General features: G+C 36.4%; 1 protein-coding gene and 1 long non-coding RNA gene across 3 annotated transcripts in view; one reads left to right on the top strand and one right to left on the bottom strand.

The window, feature by feature from the left end:
* Positions 1 to 17,176, top strand: part of ELP3 (elongator acetyltransferase complex subunit 3) — a 98,226-nt gene that overhangs the window by 46,690 nt on the left and 34,360 nt on the right. For both annotated transcript variants that reach the window (XM_059176594.1, XM_059176602.1), the window contains exons 9-10: positions 383 to 509; positions 8,397 to 8,590. In XM_059176594.1, the coding sequence (XP_059032577.1) occupies positions 383 to 509; positions 8,397 to 8,590 (321 nt within the window). The remainder of the gene's footprint in view (positions 1 to 382; positions 510 to 8,396; positions 8,591 to 17,176) is intronic.
* LOC131833414 (uncharacterized) overlaps positions 8,794 to 17,176 on the bottom strand; it is a 48,154-nt gene continuing 39,771 nt past the window's right edge. Inside the window, exons 5-6 of the long non-coding RNA XR_009354455.1 lie at positions 9,679 to 9,848; positions 8,794 to 8,977 (exon numbers count right to left, since the gene is read on the bottom strand). This is a non-coding gene — a long non-coding RNA (uncharacterized LOC131833414). The remainder of the gene's footprint in view (positions 8,978 to 9,678; positions 9,849 to 17,176) is intronic.

A 17,176-nucleotide genomic window follows, 5' to 3' on the forward strand; every position in this document is an offset into this window, starting at 1 on the left:
GCTCATTATTTTTGTTTTTAACTTAAATATTTATATTAGTAAGCTTACTCCAGCTGATGATGCTAAACCAAATAATTTTTTTTATAGTCCAAATAATTTTTGTGTGCATTAACTCTGGTTAACCCATTCATTTACTGTCACAGCCGTGAGTTAGGTACCTGGGGAATTTCTGAGAAATATCTCAGAAGTGAACTGATTTATTTCCAGGCCTTTTCACAGCCAGAAATATAAAAATGATTTTCTGAGATTCTTATTCCCCAGCCATATTATTCTTCATTATAAAACTACCATTACATGTCTCCAAGATTGTTTTCCCTCTGTTCCTTGTGTTAACCTTCTTGCCCATTTATTTGTATAACAGGAGTGAATTTTCTTTCCTCAGGGGCCACACTGTGAAGGCAGTGTGTGAGTCATTTCACCTGGCCAAGGATTCTGGTTTCAAAGTTGTGGCTCATATGATGCCTGATCTGCCAAATGTGGGACTAGAGAGAGACATCGAACAGTTTATAGTAAGTGTTGCCTTAAAAAGGCTAATTTCAAGTGCCTCTGCATGTTGCTCTATCTATCCTCTCTGTTCTTTTTGATTATTTACTGCTAATTTCCCCCTCATTATTTAAGCAATATGTCCTCATTATAGAATAGTAGAAACACTATAGTGAAAGAAAAGTCATTCACAGCCCCAACACCAAATAAAACCCTAACATTTTAATATGTTTCCTTCTAGGAATTTTTTTTATGCTTAGGCTATTTGGAGGGTTGAGGTGGTTTATACATATACACACAGAGAGACACACATGCTTACATATATATGATAAGTAATTTTAATGGCCTTTTCACTTAATGTTATGCAAGCATTTATCTGTTATGTAGCCGGTCTCTGTTAAAATGTTAACGTATTTAAATTTGTACTTAATTTCCATGGAATAAATATTCCATACTTTGCTTAATTCCTTCCAAATTTTTTTAAATTGAAGGTATTGCCAGTTGTTAATATTGTAAATGGCACTGCAGGTGAACAGTTTTATGCCTATAACTTTTTATAGTTCTTAGGATTATTTCTTTAGGATAAATTCCGTGCGGTAGAATTATCAGGTAAAGGTATAAACACTTCAAGAATCCCACCATATTACTTAGTTGCTTTTCAGAGGTTATAACAATTTACAGTCATTTTAGCAGCGTTATCTTTTTCCCCAAATAATTCTCTCCTATTTATGCATTTGCACACACACAGATACAGTGTTTCTCTCTTTGCTGACTTGGTGGATTAAAGTGCCATTTCAATTTGTATTTTGTAATTACGGTAATACATTTTTCAGTTTTGCATGTAATAATAATTCTTTCATCTTTTGGAATAGTATGTTTTTGTTCTCTGACCAATTACTCTGTTGGATATAAACATTTTTTATGTTAATTTAGATGAACTTTCTAGGTAAGGACATTCTGGATTCATTTGGGTTTTTTGTTTTTTAAAGATTTTATTCATCAGAGAGAGCAAGCAAATGCATGAGCAGGGGGGAGGGGCAGGGGAGAGGCAGCAGCAGAGGCAGAGCTCAGCTCCTGCTGAGCCTGGAGGCTGATGTGGGGCTTGACCCCAGAACTCTAAAATCACGGCCTAAGCCAAGGGCAGAAGTTTAACCAACCGAGGCACATAGGCGTCCCTCATTGATTTTTTTTTTTTTAAATAGTTGTTACAAATATTTTTGCCCACTCTATCTTGGGCTTTTCATTTTTCTATCTGTTGTTAGATCCATCCTTTATGATTTCTTCAGATGCTTCTGAACTGAGAGCTGCTTTTCTCTTCCAGGATTTCATTAAATAGTGAAAGAAAATACTTGGTTTTTTTCTAGGTTTCCTGTTCTTTAAATTTGAATACCTACTCTGGGTTGGTTGGTTTTGGGTTTTGTTATTTGTTTTTTTGTTTTGGGTTTTTTTTTTTTTTTTAAGATTTTATTTATTTATTTGACAGACAGAGATCACAAGTAGGCAGAGAGGCAGGCAGAGAGGGAGGGGGAAGCAGGCTCCCTGCTGAACAGAGAGACCACTGCGGGGCTTCCATCCCAGAACCCTGGGATCATGACCTGAGCTGAAGGCAGAGGCTCTAACCCACTGAGCCACCCAGGCGCCCCTATTTTGGGAGTGTTTTTTGTTACTCTATCACATGTTTGCTTGATCTGTGTTCCTGTTGTCTTAGGAAATGAGATTGATCAGAACTCTTTTTTTTTTTTTCTCCTTCAAATTCTTAGCTAGAGAAAGTGCCTTTGGGATATTCTTTTAGAGAAGAGAGTGAAAGTATTTATAAAATTATTTCATTCACAGAAATACTTAATTTTTCTATTTAGAAAAATGGAATTCACCTGGCCTCATTTGGAACATAGTTAATAATTCATTCTTTCCTTACCAAAAGTTTATCTTTACAATTTTTAGGCCAGTGAATTACAACTGAAGGCCTGTTTATAATATAGTACTAATTCATAAATGTCCCTATTACTAATTCCCCTGTGTTAGCTGTGTAGATTTTGAGTCTAATGGCCTCTCCTCAGTAGTTAATAGCGAGGTATCTAGACTCGAAGCCTTAAAGTCCCCTGAAACACTTTTCTTTAACACAGCTCCTCGGTGTACCAGTAATCAGAATTCATTACTTTAGGTATCCTTAGAAGAAAATACGGCACGTTTCAAATAATACCAAATAGCTGAGTCTTACTATTCATTTTCCTTAGTATCCTCAGAATAAAGAACAGTTCAGTGATAATATTGCAAAGACAATTCTTCACGTTAACAGATCTTGTTTGTAATCTTTTCAGAAAAACTCAAAAGGGAATATGAATGGACTGTATGCCTCTTCTGACTGCATCCCAACAAATAAATGAGTGACAAAATAGAGCTAACATTTCTCTCTTGAGCAAAATTAAATTGCCCTAAAATAAAGAATTTCTACAAATCAGTAAGAAAAAAGCAGACAGCCCAGTAGGAGAATGGGCAAAAATACTTGAACAAACACTTCACAAATAGGATATTCAAACAGCCAATAAACGTACTTAAAAGTTCTCAAAGTCATTAATCTTCAAAGAAATGAAATTTAAAACTATGATGCATTCCTACTATATACTCACCAGAAAAGCTAAGAATAGCTAAAATGAAAAAAGACAAAACCAAGTGTTGATAAGAGGATTGAGCAACTGGAATTCTTCATTTCCTGCTAGTACATTGGTACATCATGTTGGACATTATCTACTAAGGGTGAATATATATGCATACCCCAAGACCCAGCAATTGTACTGCTAAGGGTGAATATATATGCATACCCCAAGACCCAGCAATTATACTCCTAGATGTATACTCAACAGAAATACCTACACATATTTACCAAAAGTCACAGTCACAAGTTATTGTTGGTAATATCAGAGCGGCAACAAGTGTCCATCAACAATAGAATGCATAAATAAATTGTGATGTAGTCATACAGTGAAATATTATGAAAAATAAAAAATTAATTACAACCTCATGAAACAACATGGCTGATTTTTTTCAACATAAAATTGAGCAAAGGAAACCAGATCCAAAAGACTACCTAATATACAATTCTGTTAATATGAAGTCCAAAAACTTTGGGTGGAATTGTAACTGGAAACACGCATGAGGTGGACTTCTAAGATTTTGATATTCTTTTTCTTAATTTGAATGTCCGGGTGCTGGTTATGAGATATGTAAAAATCTTTCAAGATACACACTTAGAGTTTGTGTACTTTTTTCTATCTAAGATACACTCCGGTAAAAGTTTGCACAAAAACTTCTTAAACTAATTTTTGTTTTAGGAAATATTGTTGGGCCCATTTGGAATTCACAAGCTTTCCTGAATTAGTAGGACTAGCAGAGGAAGAGGGAGCAGCCTCCCCACTGAGCAGGGAACCCCATGGACGGCCCAATCCCAGGACACTGAGAACATGACCTGCGCCAAAGGCAGATTCTGACCCGACAGAGCCACCCAGGCACCCCTGTTTTATACTTCAAAAACTTTTTTCCCTACTTTATTTTACTGTTCCACCATTAGCAACCCACAGGTATTTTTTCCTTAATTAATGTGTTTTGTTCTGCCAGAAGGGTTGCTAAATCGGGAGACTGCTTGTATAATTACAGAAGTGTAGCAAATGTTACCTTTATAGAGGACGTGATAGCCTTGCCTGGCATAGATCCATAAATCTACTACCTAGCCTGCTGAGGTATCACAGCTATATCTTGGGTTGTATGCCTGCAGTGTGCTAGTTATAAATTGGCTTAGATCTCATGCTTTGTTGTTTAGGTCAGCTCTGGGTCACTACTCTTAGTATCTGTTTACGCATCTGTTCATGACACATTCACACTCTTACCTAGTGGTAGGTGCAGAGCTTGTAGCTGTGCATGATAAATAGCATTTGCTTTATTTTCCAGGAACTCAGAAATGAAGTTTTCTTTTTTTTTTTTTATAAAGCTAGAAGCCCTTGTTGTGGTGGAAATTCAGAAATTTATCCTAAAAGCATTAGCTTTGCCCTTTCCACCTATCCTCAAATAGAACTTATTTATTACTCAAAGTAACCTTTATCTGTTTTGGTGTTTTATTCCTTTAATAATTAGACTGCTCTTGAATATCCAATCTTAAGATTGCTGAAAATGCTTGAAGAATATGTTTCTCTTCCAAATCTGTCAGTTAGCGGAAGTCTTTCAAAGTCCATTAACATCTGACACAAGTTCTTTTTTTTTCCCCACTGAGCCAATCTGATTGAATTACTATGTGGCAGGGATGGCTAGTGGTATTTGTTGTTACTTGGTTTTTAATATAAAGGCTTGTTACTGAAGATAGTGGCATAGGATACAAGTCACTGTAGCATTCTGTCAGGAAAGACCACCTGATGTAGTCTCTTCAGGTAAGGAAGTGGGCCTGATGAGTTTAAGTAACCAGTCAAGTCAGTGGTGAGTCTTGTGGACGTCTTATCTTCCAACTCCAAACTGGCAGTTCTCTGTGCCTGGTTCATAACTGTCCTCTTGGAGGTCTTCTCTTCACCAATCTCCTGGATTGGATTCTTTGTTTTCTGGATTCCAAGTTAACCCTTTTTATTTGTTTATTCCTTGACTTTACTAAAACACATTTTCTACCAGGTTCCTTAGGAAAGGTTCCTCATAGAAAGTAAGCCTTTGGTGTACTCAAAAAATGGCTCTATGCAACCTTCGCACTTACAGACTTGTGTAAAGACTTTTTTTTAAGGATTGCACCATTGCCTTGTAGCTTTTAGCATTGTTGTTAAGTAGCATAATGTGTTTTTATTCCTAATCCTGTATTCCTTATTCTTTAATCCTGTGATCTATGTAACCTGGGTGTTTTGTTTTGTTAACTCTGTTTAAGAAATTGTCTTTATCCCATGTATTGCGAAATTTCACAGTGCTGTATCTTGGCAAGAGTTTTTTTTAACTAATTGTACTAGATTTTTGAAGAATCTGTCATCTGGGAAATTTCCTTGTACAACTGGTTAATTTTCCCCTTTCATTTTCTATGTTCTCTTTTTTAAACTCCTCTTAGGCAAATGTTGGATCTCCCATATTCATCAAATATTTTTTACCTATTTTTTCCTATTTTTACCTATTTTTTCCTTTTTTTTCTGCTTTCTTCTACTCTTATATTTATCTTTCAACTTTTCAGTTAGATGTTTTTATTTTTGTTATAGCTTGCTTTGATTTTCAGGAGTTCTTTCTTACCTTCTGGTTGTGTGATTTTTCCCTACCATCCTGTTCTTGTATAATGGATGTAATAGATCTTCTCTCTCTGAGGGAATTACAGGGTTTGTTTTTTAAGTTTTATTTTCCTTTATACAATGCATCTTTCCTCCACATTCCTTTTTTTTTTTTTTCTTTTTGTTTTGTTTTGCCCTTTATTTTCTAGGCTTCCTCCAAATTTCTGGTGATCCTTAGCCAGATGGTCATACTTTAAAAGTAGGTGACCAGGGGGACCTGGGTAGCTTAGTCTGTTAAGCATCCAACTCTTAATTTCACCTCTGGGTTGTGAGATTGAGCCCCATGTCAGGCTCCTTGCTGGGCGTGGAGCCTGCTTAAGATTCTCTCTCTCCCTCTCCCTCTGCTCCATTACCCTCTTTTTCTCCTCTCTTAGAAAAAATAAATAAAATTAAAATTAAAAAAGTAAGGGACTGAAAGACTGCAAGTTCTGGGTGGCTAGCTACTGGTATACCTCATTGAAAGATATTCATGTAATAAGCTTTCCTTTTCTTGTTTTAAGGTTTTATTTTGTTTATATTTTTTAAGATTTTTATTTTTTAGTAATCTACACCAACATGGGCCTCGAACTCACAACCCCAAAATCAAGAGTCACATGCTCTACTGACTGAGCCAGCCATCCATGCCCCAGCTCTCCTTTTCTTTAGGGGATTCTCAAATGTCAGTATCTTGAACTCTTATTTAGGGCTGTTTGCTGAATCCAGAGATGAACTCTCCAACTTCCTGCTTGGAAGTGGCTGGTATGAGTAGATCACAAAATTGACTGCTGGCATCCAGGAAGCAAGGCAGGGAATTCACCAATGTGCTGGCTTTCACTTAATCTCTCTGTTTTCAGCCTTTATCCTCACCTAGGCCTTCCTTTGTACCTGGAATCACAGCATTCAGGAGTTTCTCCAGGAACAAATGGGCATGGCAGAACAAATGCCTTGTAGGCAGGGCAAAAGAATAAGGGATAAATCCCTCCATCTTCAGACTTTGATCCCATGATTTCTTCCGTCCTGCCTGGTTAATGGTACATTTGACCCATGAGCCTTTCTGGGACTCTAATGTGACTGAGCTGGACCTTCATTGGTATTCACTTTTGCAGATACTTTGCTTATAGCTCTATTTACCTGCAAAGTCATTTGCCAATCTTCATTCATTTTCTGTCTTTCAAAAATTTATTACTATCACTGGTCCTGTACTCAAACCCCCAATCCGCATCTCCTCTGATGTTCTTTTGTTCTTCTGGGTTTATACTTTTATAAAAGTTCATCTCTTATTATTACTATGATTTTGGAGGGAAAGAAGGAAGCACATGTTTTAATTCTTGCTTAACCAGAAGTCCAGAACCAATTTCATCTATCATCATTCTTATTAGCCCATCTATCTTCTAAATTTATCATAGAAGCACTTGAACTACTTCTCTGAAATCCTGTATTCCAACATGCATTCAAACTAGGTATAGAATGACTTGCATACATGTTCTTTTGGGTGGCTATAGACTACTTATAAAGGCTTAATGAATTGTTAATATATAAATGGTACACAGAAAATTACATGCAATTACAGAAGAATATCTCTAAAACCAAATGATGCACAAAGAATACAGCATTTAAGAATATGACAAAAATTAGTGAGAGAGATTGAAAAATTAGTGAGAGAGAGTTACATTTCTTTGAAAAGCAAGTTAAGCAGTGGAAAGCTCTGCAAGAATAATGTAGCACGAGATAAAAAGCATTGTTATAGTCACAAGATACAGTACAGCTAGCTCTATAGATACCAATGCCGGGGTGGAGTGAGAGGAAACTGAGTCCACCTTCATTCCTCTATTACACAGTGTGCTAAATTAAGAGCAAATGAGCAGTGCAAAGTCATGGAAAGGATAATGCCTGGTGTCTCCATGCTTTATCCCAAATAAAGCCAGCTGGGATGATAGAGTACAGGAAATGACTGTGTCAAAGTAGATAAATTAGATGTATTTCTCAGTGTCTAGATAACAAATAGTGTGTATCCCAGGTTAGGAATGGTGCCAGCTGGCCTGAAGACAAAATAGGCATATCCAGGGACTGGCATACTCTTCCTGCTAAGGGCTGTATAGTAAACATTTTAGGTTTTGTAGGCAAGTGATGATCTCTGTCACGACTTTTTTAGAAGTTTAAACTAAGTATATTCTATATGAAAGTAGGATGCAGTCTAGAGGCAGGCATCGAATAAATTACCAGTGTGATATTAAGAAAGCAGTATTATAGAATTCAATATGAATTTTTTTTTAAGTGAGGCAACTTGTATTTGAAGGTCAGGAAGGCCTCTCTGAAGAATTGGCATTCATGCCGAGACCTAGAGATTAGCTAGATGAAGTAAAATTGATGTACTCTCCAGACAGAGGAAATTGCCTTTGCAAAAGGCAGAAAGGCAAGGTCTACTGGATTAAACAGGGGCTTTGTAAACCAGCACACACACATTTTGTTCCAGGGAGATTGTAAGAACAATGAGTTGCTGTTTTATCTGCATCCCCTCCCTTGAAGGAAAGGAAAGGCAGTCTAAGGACTTGGTAGGTATGTGCAAGAAGCTGGCCCAGGACTGAAACTTGACCATGGAAAACTTCATCAATCTCTGCATAACTGATGGAGTGGTAATTTTCTCTTCTCCATTCACAGGAATTTTTTGAGAACCCTGCTTTTCGTCCTGATGGTTTGAAACTCTACCCTACCCTGGTGATTCGTGGAACTGGGCTTTATGAGCTCTGGAAATCAGGAAGATATAAGAGTTATTCTCCTAGCGACCTGATTGAATTGGTGGCTCGGATCCTTGCCCTCGTGCCTCCATGGACTCGAGTGTACCGAGTGCAGAGGTAGTGTGTTACCTTTTATGCTGGAAATAATAATCAATAATAAAAATGAGTCTATTTAATTTCTAATGAGAACAGTCCAAATTAATATTGAGGAGTTTGAATCTTTTTTTTTTTTTTTTTTTTAATTAGAAATGAGACCTGGAATTCTGTCTATACATAGAGATGGAAATGAAAGGACAGCATGTCCAAGCCACTTTGCCAGTATCTTATTTATTCATGTATTCATCTCTCCATTGATTCACGTGCCAGGCGATGAAATTACGATGGTACATATGCATGATGTTGGTTCCAGAATTTCCTTTTCCAGGCCTACTTCAGTCTGGATACAGTAGTGAGTACGGAGGAAGGAAGTGTAGGCATATATCTGTTATCCCTGTTGTAGAGCCTCTAAAGGAAAAAAGAAAGAGTAGTAATAACCATTCTTCACAGATATTAATGTAAATGTGGAGAAAGAGTGAACTATTCCTGATGACATGAAGGAAATCATTTCAACTGCTTTTTTCCTAGAGGAGAGAAAAACTAAGATGTCATTTGCATTCATGACCTTTACTTATTTATTTATTTTATAAGAAACATAACACTGAAGAAAAATTTTAGGAGCCATAAAGTTACAGATCTACCTACAATCCTGACAGAGCCATGCCTGTATTTGCTGGTGAGGAAGGCACATTTCCACCACCTTGCCAAAAGCTGCCTAGATTCTAGTACAAACAAAAGGGGGAAAGGTGACTAGTGAATATGTGTACAATTAGTTGCTGTGACTATTAACTCCACTGAGCATAAAAATTGTGTTCCTAATAATATAAAACAGTGAGTACTGAAAATAAGCAGAATGACCAACTAAAGGACAATTATCAAGAATATAAAGTAATGGATTTGCTTAAAAGTTGAAGGATATTTACACTAGTGATTTCTTAAATTTTTTAAATTATTGGCCCAATGTAAGGATCTAAATTGCCTGTATGATCTGGTTTTTTCTTTTAATACTGAAGAAAACTAAGCTGCCAAAACTGTTTGTGTTGTCCTTCCCCTTCTTTTTCCAACCCTTCTCAAACAACTCAGTTCAAAAGACATTAGAAGGTGCTCACAATGCAGCCATCTGCCCAGAAGTAGGGAGCCACAGGGCATGGAGGTCGCTGTTGTGGAGGAGGCAGTGCTATTGTGTGGTCTCTGGCAGCCTGGATGTGGTAGTGAGGGCATTCTTGGTGAGTTCTGGTCTGGCGCAGGATGTCAGTACTGAGCAGGGTGAGGACACGTCCTGGAGTAGGTGGGGAATGGGGTGCAGAGAAGAGAACAGCAGTGGAAGATTGGTTACTTGTAGAAGGTTGATCTAGGAAGTAGATAATATTAAGGATAATGGGAGCTAGGCTTTGTGTTATCTGGAATGGGAATTAGAAATGTGAAAAAGGAGAAAATTGGAATGTACCCCATGATGTTTTAGAATAGGAGATACTGGTGTGAACTCATGGTTTTCAGCATATGGGTAGATACAGAAATAATTATAAATAGTATAATAAATAATAAATATAGTGTGTGTGTCTTTTTCACAGTCTTTAATGCAATGGTATTTTGCATTTTTGTGCTATTTTTTGGTCATTTCACTATTTAAAATGACCCTTAAAGGTGGTACTGAAATGTTGTGTACTGTTCCTAAGTGCAAGAAGGCTATGACATGCCTTATGGAGAAATGACATGTGTTATATAAGCTTCATTTGGCCTTGAGTATAGCACTGTTGGCCGGGAGTTCAGTGTTGTATCAACAATTTTATATATATATATGGTGTTCTTAAACACATGTGAAGCAAGGTTATATGTTGATTATTAAATGAAAATGTTGTGACTAGAGGCTCACAGGAACCTAGCCCTGTATTTCCCCTAGGAGCAATATTTTAATATTCACTAACTCAGCATTCGTGGAAACTTTGTAGAATATAGTTACTGAGAATAAGGCATATTGACTGTACATTGTTTCAGAATCCCTCCCTATAACATGCTTATTAATTACAGAGCAGAAATAAGTAACTTGACTGTGGAGAAGACTGGCAGCTGGTGAAAGTGAATACCATCAGTAATCGTACAAGTCATTTAATGTGTCACATGATAGTATGACGGTATCACTTCTGTGTTACTCAGCCAAAACTCCATAATCTGAATTTAATTATGAGGAAACAACAGACAATCCCAAATTGAGAGGTACTCTAAAAAATAGTGTGAAATCTTCAGAATTATAAGAATTAAGGAAAGAGTTTCATTTTGAAGGAGACTAAAAAGTCATGACACCTAAATACAACACAGGGTTCTGACTGGACCCTTTTGCCATAAAGGACATTGTTTAGACACTGGTGAGCCTGCAGTGGAGTCCAGGATTAGACAGTAGTAAAGTACTGTTGTTAACTTCCTGATTTTGGTGGTTGTATTATGGTTGTGTAAGAGAATATCCCTGTTATATACTGGAAATACTTCCAGTATTCTGAGGGTGTTGGAACATCTTGTTCCCAATTTGCCATCAAATAATTTAAGAAAATAGTTATTTGTACTGCACTTGGGACTTTTTCTGTAACTTTGAGATTGTTTCAAAAAATGTAAACTAATACAATAGAAAACAAAGATGCAATAAGTAGTATTAACAAAAACAAAAGATAAAGATTATTTGCATTTAACTGACTTGAGCAACGAGATAAAAGTGAAGATACTACTTCCCAGCAGCTGAGTATGAAAAAGCAAATCTGTTGTGTTGACATCAACTTAATGATGGTGATCTTATCAGATCTGAGTACCTGAGATACTCACCTGACCCTTATTACTCATATTGGGCCCCAACACATATTTCCCCCATGGGGGCCAGTGTTGCTGGACTAGCCCCTATGCTGCTTATTATAACTGCAAGACACACTTCAGCAAAAACCATCAGGGGACTTAGAGAAACAAGACTCAAGTGTCCTGGAAGGTCCCCAGCAAACCCAATAGGTACACAGTGAACTTGATGGGGAAGGCGGGAAAGGCATGAACCTGCCTTTATTAGGATCCAAGGGTAGAGTGTCTAGGGTTTTGTGGGTTCATTCACTGATTAATTTAAAGAACAAAAATGGGAATTAAGGTGTGATAAGGAAGAAAATGGGGCCACTATGAGGGTCAGTTATGTAGGTTACCAACTGCTTTCTCAAAGAGAGAACTTCATGGGGGGAAGGGACTGTCTAAATCCTTATCTGGTCATTTTGCTAGTAGCTGTGTCACACAGCTAGCAATATGTTTACTCAGGATAGATGTCTTTTGAAATGGATGCCTCAACAATCAAAAACTTAATGTCAAGCACTCATGCTACAGAAAGCTTAATGTCAGGCACTTACACTGCAGGGCAGCCAGAAAATAATACTTCCCAGCAGCAGCGAATGGCAGCAGATATCACAGAGTAGATAGAAATGTCACAGCCATAGACACCATAGTTTTCTTACCATAAGTAACAAGGCATAGCTCACACAATCAGGTGAAGAATTTGCATTCTCCCCCTTCACTTTTAGTTTTAAATTTCTTACTGCTGTAACCAGTGATTCAAAACCAACAGAGACATTGCTATAACATTAAAAGCTTAAGTTTATAGACTATGAAATATCACCATGGGACATTATCCTGGCCTACCACCAACTAAGAAAATAAAGACTTTGAGAAAATAAGAGCAGCAAAATAATCTCTATAGGAAAATTGTAAGGGCATCATGACCAGAAGAATTAAGAACATGTGTGTTAATACTTCCAAAGGTTGTGTGTGAGAAGGGCATATTATGGGTAACCAACATGAGGCTGAGGAGAGAAAATCTGTTCTCAGTTCTCCTGTCATGACCCCAGTAGAGCTCTCTCTGGAGAATCTGGCAATAAAAGTGTCCCCCAGCTCTAATTCCAAGAAGCCAAACTGTCAGTTCTATTTCTCTATCAATACATCACTTAAAAGATTTATGCAGGACAAATGGTACAGGTGGGTGTAGGCTTGAGATTTTGAAGTGACACTCTTTTTTTACTTTACAATGTGTGGGTGAATTAAAACTTAACAGAATGCTGTAAAACAAGAGGTACAATCTCTTTTAAAACATGGAATTAGTAATATCCTCAGACACACTCAATTTATTTCAAAATCATGATGACTCAGTTCCTAACATAGCAAATGCCTTTGGTGGAGAGAGTCATGCAGTCTACCTGTGATGTCAGATTTGCATGCTTTGGGACTGATAATTTACTCAATTTCGAATGTGATTATTTCTGAGTTTTTTAGAATAAAGATTAAAATCTTTATGATACTTTCTATTTTATTTTTTGTTTCCAATATAACAATGCTATTGTTAAACAAGTTTCTGTTAGAATTCTTTATTTTTTTAATGTACCATGCACTAATTTAAAGCATTTGTTTCCGAATAAGCCTGGACAGAATTCCTTCAAATTAGTTTATTTTTTGCGTTGAATATTAGTGAGCTATTACTATGGCTGCCTGCATAAGAATTCATTCAGATTTATGTTTTGCTACTTGCTTTTTGCCCATTTTTATTTACATACTTTCTTTGTGTATACTGCATAAAAAATTATTCAAATTTATTTTATATTGACTTGTTTTTTGTTATCAATAATCACTGAAATTCTAGCCTAGACTTTACAGTGCTGAGGTAGAGTGTTTCTGTGTACCACAGTTCACTGATCACAATGCATTTCTTTTGGAGCATGTGATTTTATGATTTTTTTCCAACAGAGTTCGTAGGATATTACTAGCTATCCAGAACTCGTATTTTCTACTTAAGTTCCAGCCATAAAGCACTGTATTTACATGAACAAAATAACTTCTCGATAAAGCTACTTTAAAAGCACTTTCAAAATATGTATTAATAATGGGCTTATTTTATTTTCCCAAAAATTTCCTTGTATGTTTGGGATGCATCTCTACATAGCAATACATTTTATACACTGGCAAATATTTTGTTTGCATTTTTGTGTTCCATTTCTCATTAAAGACTTAGAATAATCTTCATAGTTATAATTTTAATGGCAGCACCGTAGTTTAGCATTTCATTCTGTCTCATTTAGTCTGTTCCCTAATGTTGGACATTTAGGTTGCTTCTAACTTTTTTTTTTTTAAATCATTATCCTAACCTTCATGACAACTAAAATCCATGTAGATAGAAAAATCTATTTTTAGTTTTGATGAAGCCTTCTATTAGGGTAGTATAATCTAGGAGAAGGATCACTCATGATAAAGGAACCAAGTAAGATGGTGATGAATATACTTTATGGAACAAGGGGAGTATAAATGAATTTTGTGGTTATTGCTATGTATAGTAATAAAGTTTTCCAAAGGAATTAGGATAAGCTACCAATTTAGAGTAATAAGCAGTTATTGGCTTAATCACAATCTCTATAGAATCAGATGCTTATATTTTTTATTTATCTAGGGGTTTTAATTTGCATTTCTGTAGTTATTAGTGAAGATTAACACTTTTTTCCTATAACTGATTATTATTTCTGCTTCTTCTTCAGTCAGTTGTCTGTTTATATATAAGTTGCCAGTCATGGAATTTGGGAATAAAGGAGATGGTGCTTTTTCTTGAGATAACTCAGAGAAAATCTCAGTTTTACCTTTCAGAGGCCTTTTGAATTATCTTCATTCTTCTAGACAAAGACAAAGACTAGGGAGATAAAAAGCCATATTCACATAGTACATTTAACACTTAATAACAGTCTGATAGCTGTTTTCTGGTAAAAGCTTCATGTCTCAGCTTAATATTTTATATTTTATTCATTTTATATTTGGTTATAGCTCAAATTTGGTGTATCTGGACCTCTAGAAGGAAATTTGTATTGGTAACTAGAAAGTAAAATTTTGAAATAGAGGTGCTAAAGAAAGTTTTAGTGGGTAACTGAAACATTATATACAGATGTGTACAAGAAAAGGCTGGGTCTTTAGAGAGTGTTAATAAGTAACTGAGAAACCTGATTTGTGCAAAGGGAATCATATGGTTTTGACTCCACAATGTTCCTTCCAGCTTCAGTTTTAAACTTTTAGAGCAACTCTGAGAATGTAGAAAACTGATAAACCATTGGCAAGGGAAAAAAGTCCCTCCCAGAATGTTGAATCTAGGTAATTTAATAATTATAGTTTATTTTTGTTTTAAACCATAGTAAAGGCAAATCATGTGTGTCTTTGTGTTCTGTGCATTTAGGATATCTGGCTATTTCTATGTAGGGTCCCCTAGTGATAACTTCTACCAATTACAGATAATAAACTTAGCACTGACTGGTGAATCTAAACATACAGGGAGATTTTAGGAATTGTTTTTCAGATAGGTGTTAGAAGGGGAGAGAAGAAGGAAAGTAGGAGAGAAGGTGTTTCAAGTGAAAATACAATGTTTTATACTTGGCCTTTTTTTTAAATGCTGTATTTTACTAATAGATTAGTTGGTATTTTTTAATTAGACATTTCCCCCACCTTTTCTTTTCTTAACTAATTTATAATTTACACTTTTAATTTTATGACACTTGAATCAGTAACATCTGATTCAAGTAACATCTTACTTATTTTTATGAAGCAGTATTCTAATAGATGATTCTGTGTTGTGCCCCTGAAGGATGCAGTGAATGATTGAATGTAAAATTCTGTCCAGACACATGATGGAGCCACATTAAAGTGCTGCCGCCTGCGGGCTCTTTGACAGCTGTCTGCCTCAGTGTGATATTTAAGTCACTGTGAACCATTAGAAGAGGAATACCAATTTGCAACCAAAACATGCTTCTGAAGCTTGAGAACCTTCAGACCAAAAAAGCTCTAGACATCACTTTGAAAGGTTTCTGATGAGCAAATTGCAAATATTAGCACCTCTAAGCTTAAAATGTTACCTACTGAAATAGGAAAGTGAATAAATATTCTTGAGTTATAATCTCTTTTCAAGTCAAGAAAGTGAAACTTGATTGAAACAAATTGAGAAAACCTAAAAATAATTTTAACTCCTACCTAGATGGAGTTCAGATGGTCAGTAATCTCACCTGGGCTTTGAACTCCTAGAAAAACTGTAACAGTATTTGTCTCTCTTTATATATTCCAGATTGCTTAATACACTCCTTTGCACATAAAAGGTGCTCAGGATACATAGAATTCTGTCCCTTTGTTTTCACTGAAAGAAACCTTTGCTTTCGTTGAAAGAGATACTTTCGCTAAAAGTGGAGAGTGCCACATTTCTATTCCTTAATGAGGAAGAACTCACATCTGATACACTCCAAGCACATCACTGCCAAAGACTACTAAAACCATGTTGCAGAGCTTCTGGGTGGCTCAGTCAGTTAAATATCTGCCTTCCTCTCAGATCATGATCTCAGGGTTGCCCCACATTGTCAGGGCTCCCTGTTCAGCAGGGCGTCTGCTTCTCCCACTCCGTCTGCCCTTCCCCCCAGCTCATGCTCACTTGTGTGTGCGTTCTTTCTCTCTCTCAAATGAATAAATAAAATCTTATTTATTTACTTGATAGACATCACATGCAGGCAGAGAGGCAGAGGGGTGAGGGGGAAGCAGGCTTCCCAGTGAGCAGAGAGCCCGATGTGGGGCTTGATCCCTGGACCCTGGGATCATGACCTGAGCTGAAGGCAGAGGCTTTAACCCACTGAGCCACCCAGGCACCCCTAAATAAAATCTTTAAAAAGAAAAATGTTGAATTTTTATATTGATAGACATAAATTTAACAATATTTATGAATTGTTCACATCATTAAAAAGCTCTCTATTACTAGGTCCTCTCTGGTTTGTGCTTCGTGGTAATCAGAGCTAGCTTCTGGGAAATGTAAGCTGTGTAGTCTCATAGCTCCTTGAACTTGGCTTAATGCTTTGCTTTCACCATCGTGAAATTATTAATAATTTCTTAACAAGAGGCTATTGTCATTGTACTAGGCCCCACAAATTATTAGCCAGCTCTCTTGGTAATTATTTCTGTCATATAATTCTGCTTAACGACACTATATGATAAAACCAATCCCTTAGAGAGTTTACTTCCTTTGAAATTTTTAGTGTCTTTTAAAAGTACTGCTTTATTATTAAAATATTTGTACAGAGCTCATCTTTCTTTCCCTTCCCATCTCTCCATCCCATCACCTATGGAGGCAATGCCATGGAGGCATTTACCGCTCATATCTGTCATCTGAAGAAATGGAGAAGGGTAGAGAGTGCAGTGGTGGCAGCTTGAGCAGTTAGGAGATTAGCAGATAAACTATTTGACTTAGCAAATAAGTCAATATACTAAAGATAAGAGAGCCAGATTTCTCATCATCTGATTTGAAAGGTGGAAAGTTGAGCGCTGGACTAGAATTGTAATTATCAGCATGAACTCATGAACTTTTTAAATTTACATACAGAAATAGTTATAAATGTACATTTATGTATATTCATATATGAGTGCCTATATGCACATACAAGTATGTACGTATATACATAAATTTCTTAGTTATTTACACTGTGTTTGGAGGCAATGATACCTCAGTAGTAATGAGCACAGTGAATGAATGCTTAGATCTTGATTTCTAAATACCATTCCCCACTAAAAGGAATCAGGGCTGCTTGGAACATTGGC

This window comes from Mustela lutreola, chromosome 1, assembly GCF_030435805.1.
Source record: "Mustela lutreola isolate mMusLut2 chromosome 1, mMusLut2.pri, whole genome shotgun sequence".
Taxonomy (NCBI): Eukaryota; Metazoa; Chordata; class Mammalia; order Carnivora; family Mustelidae; genus Mustela; species Mustela lutreola.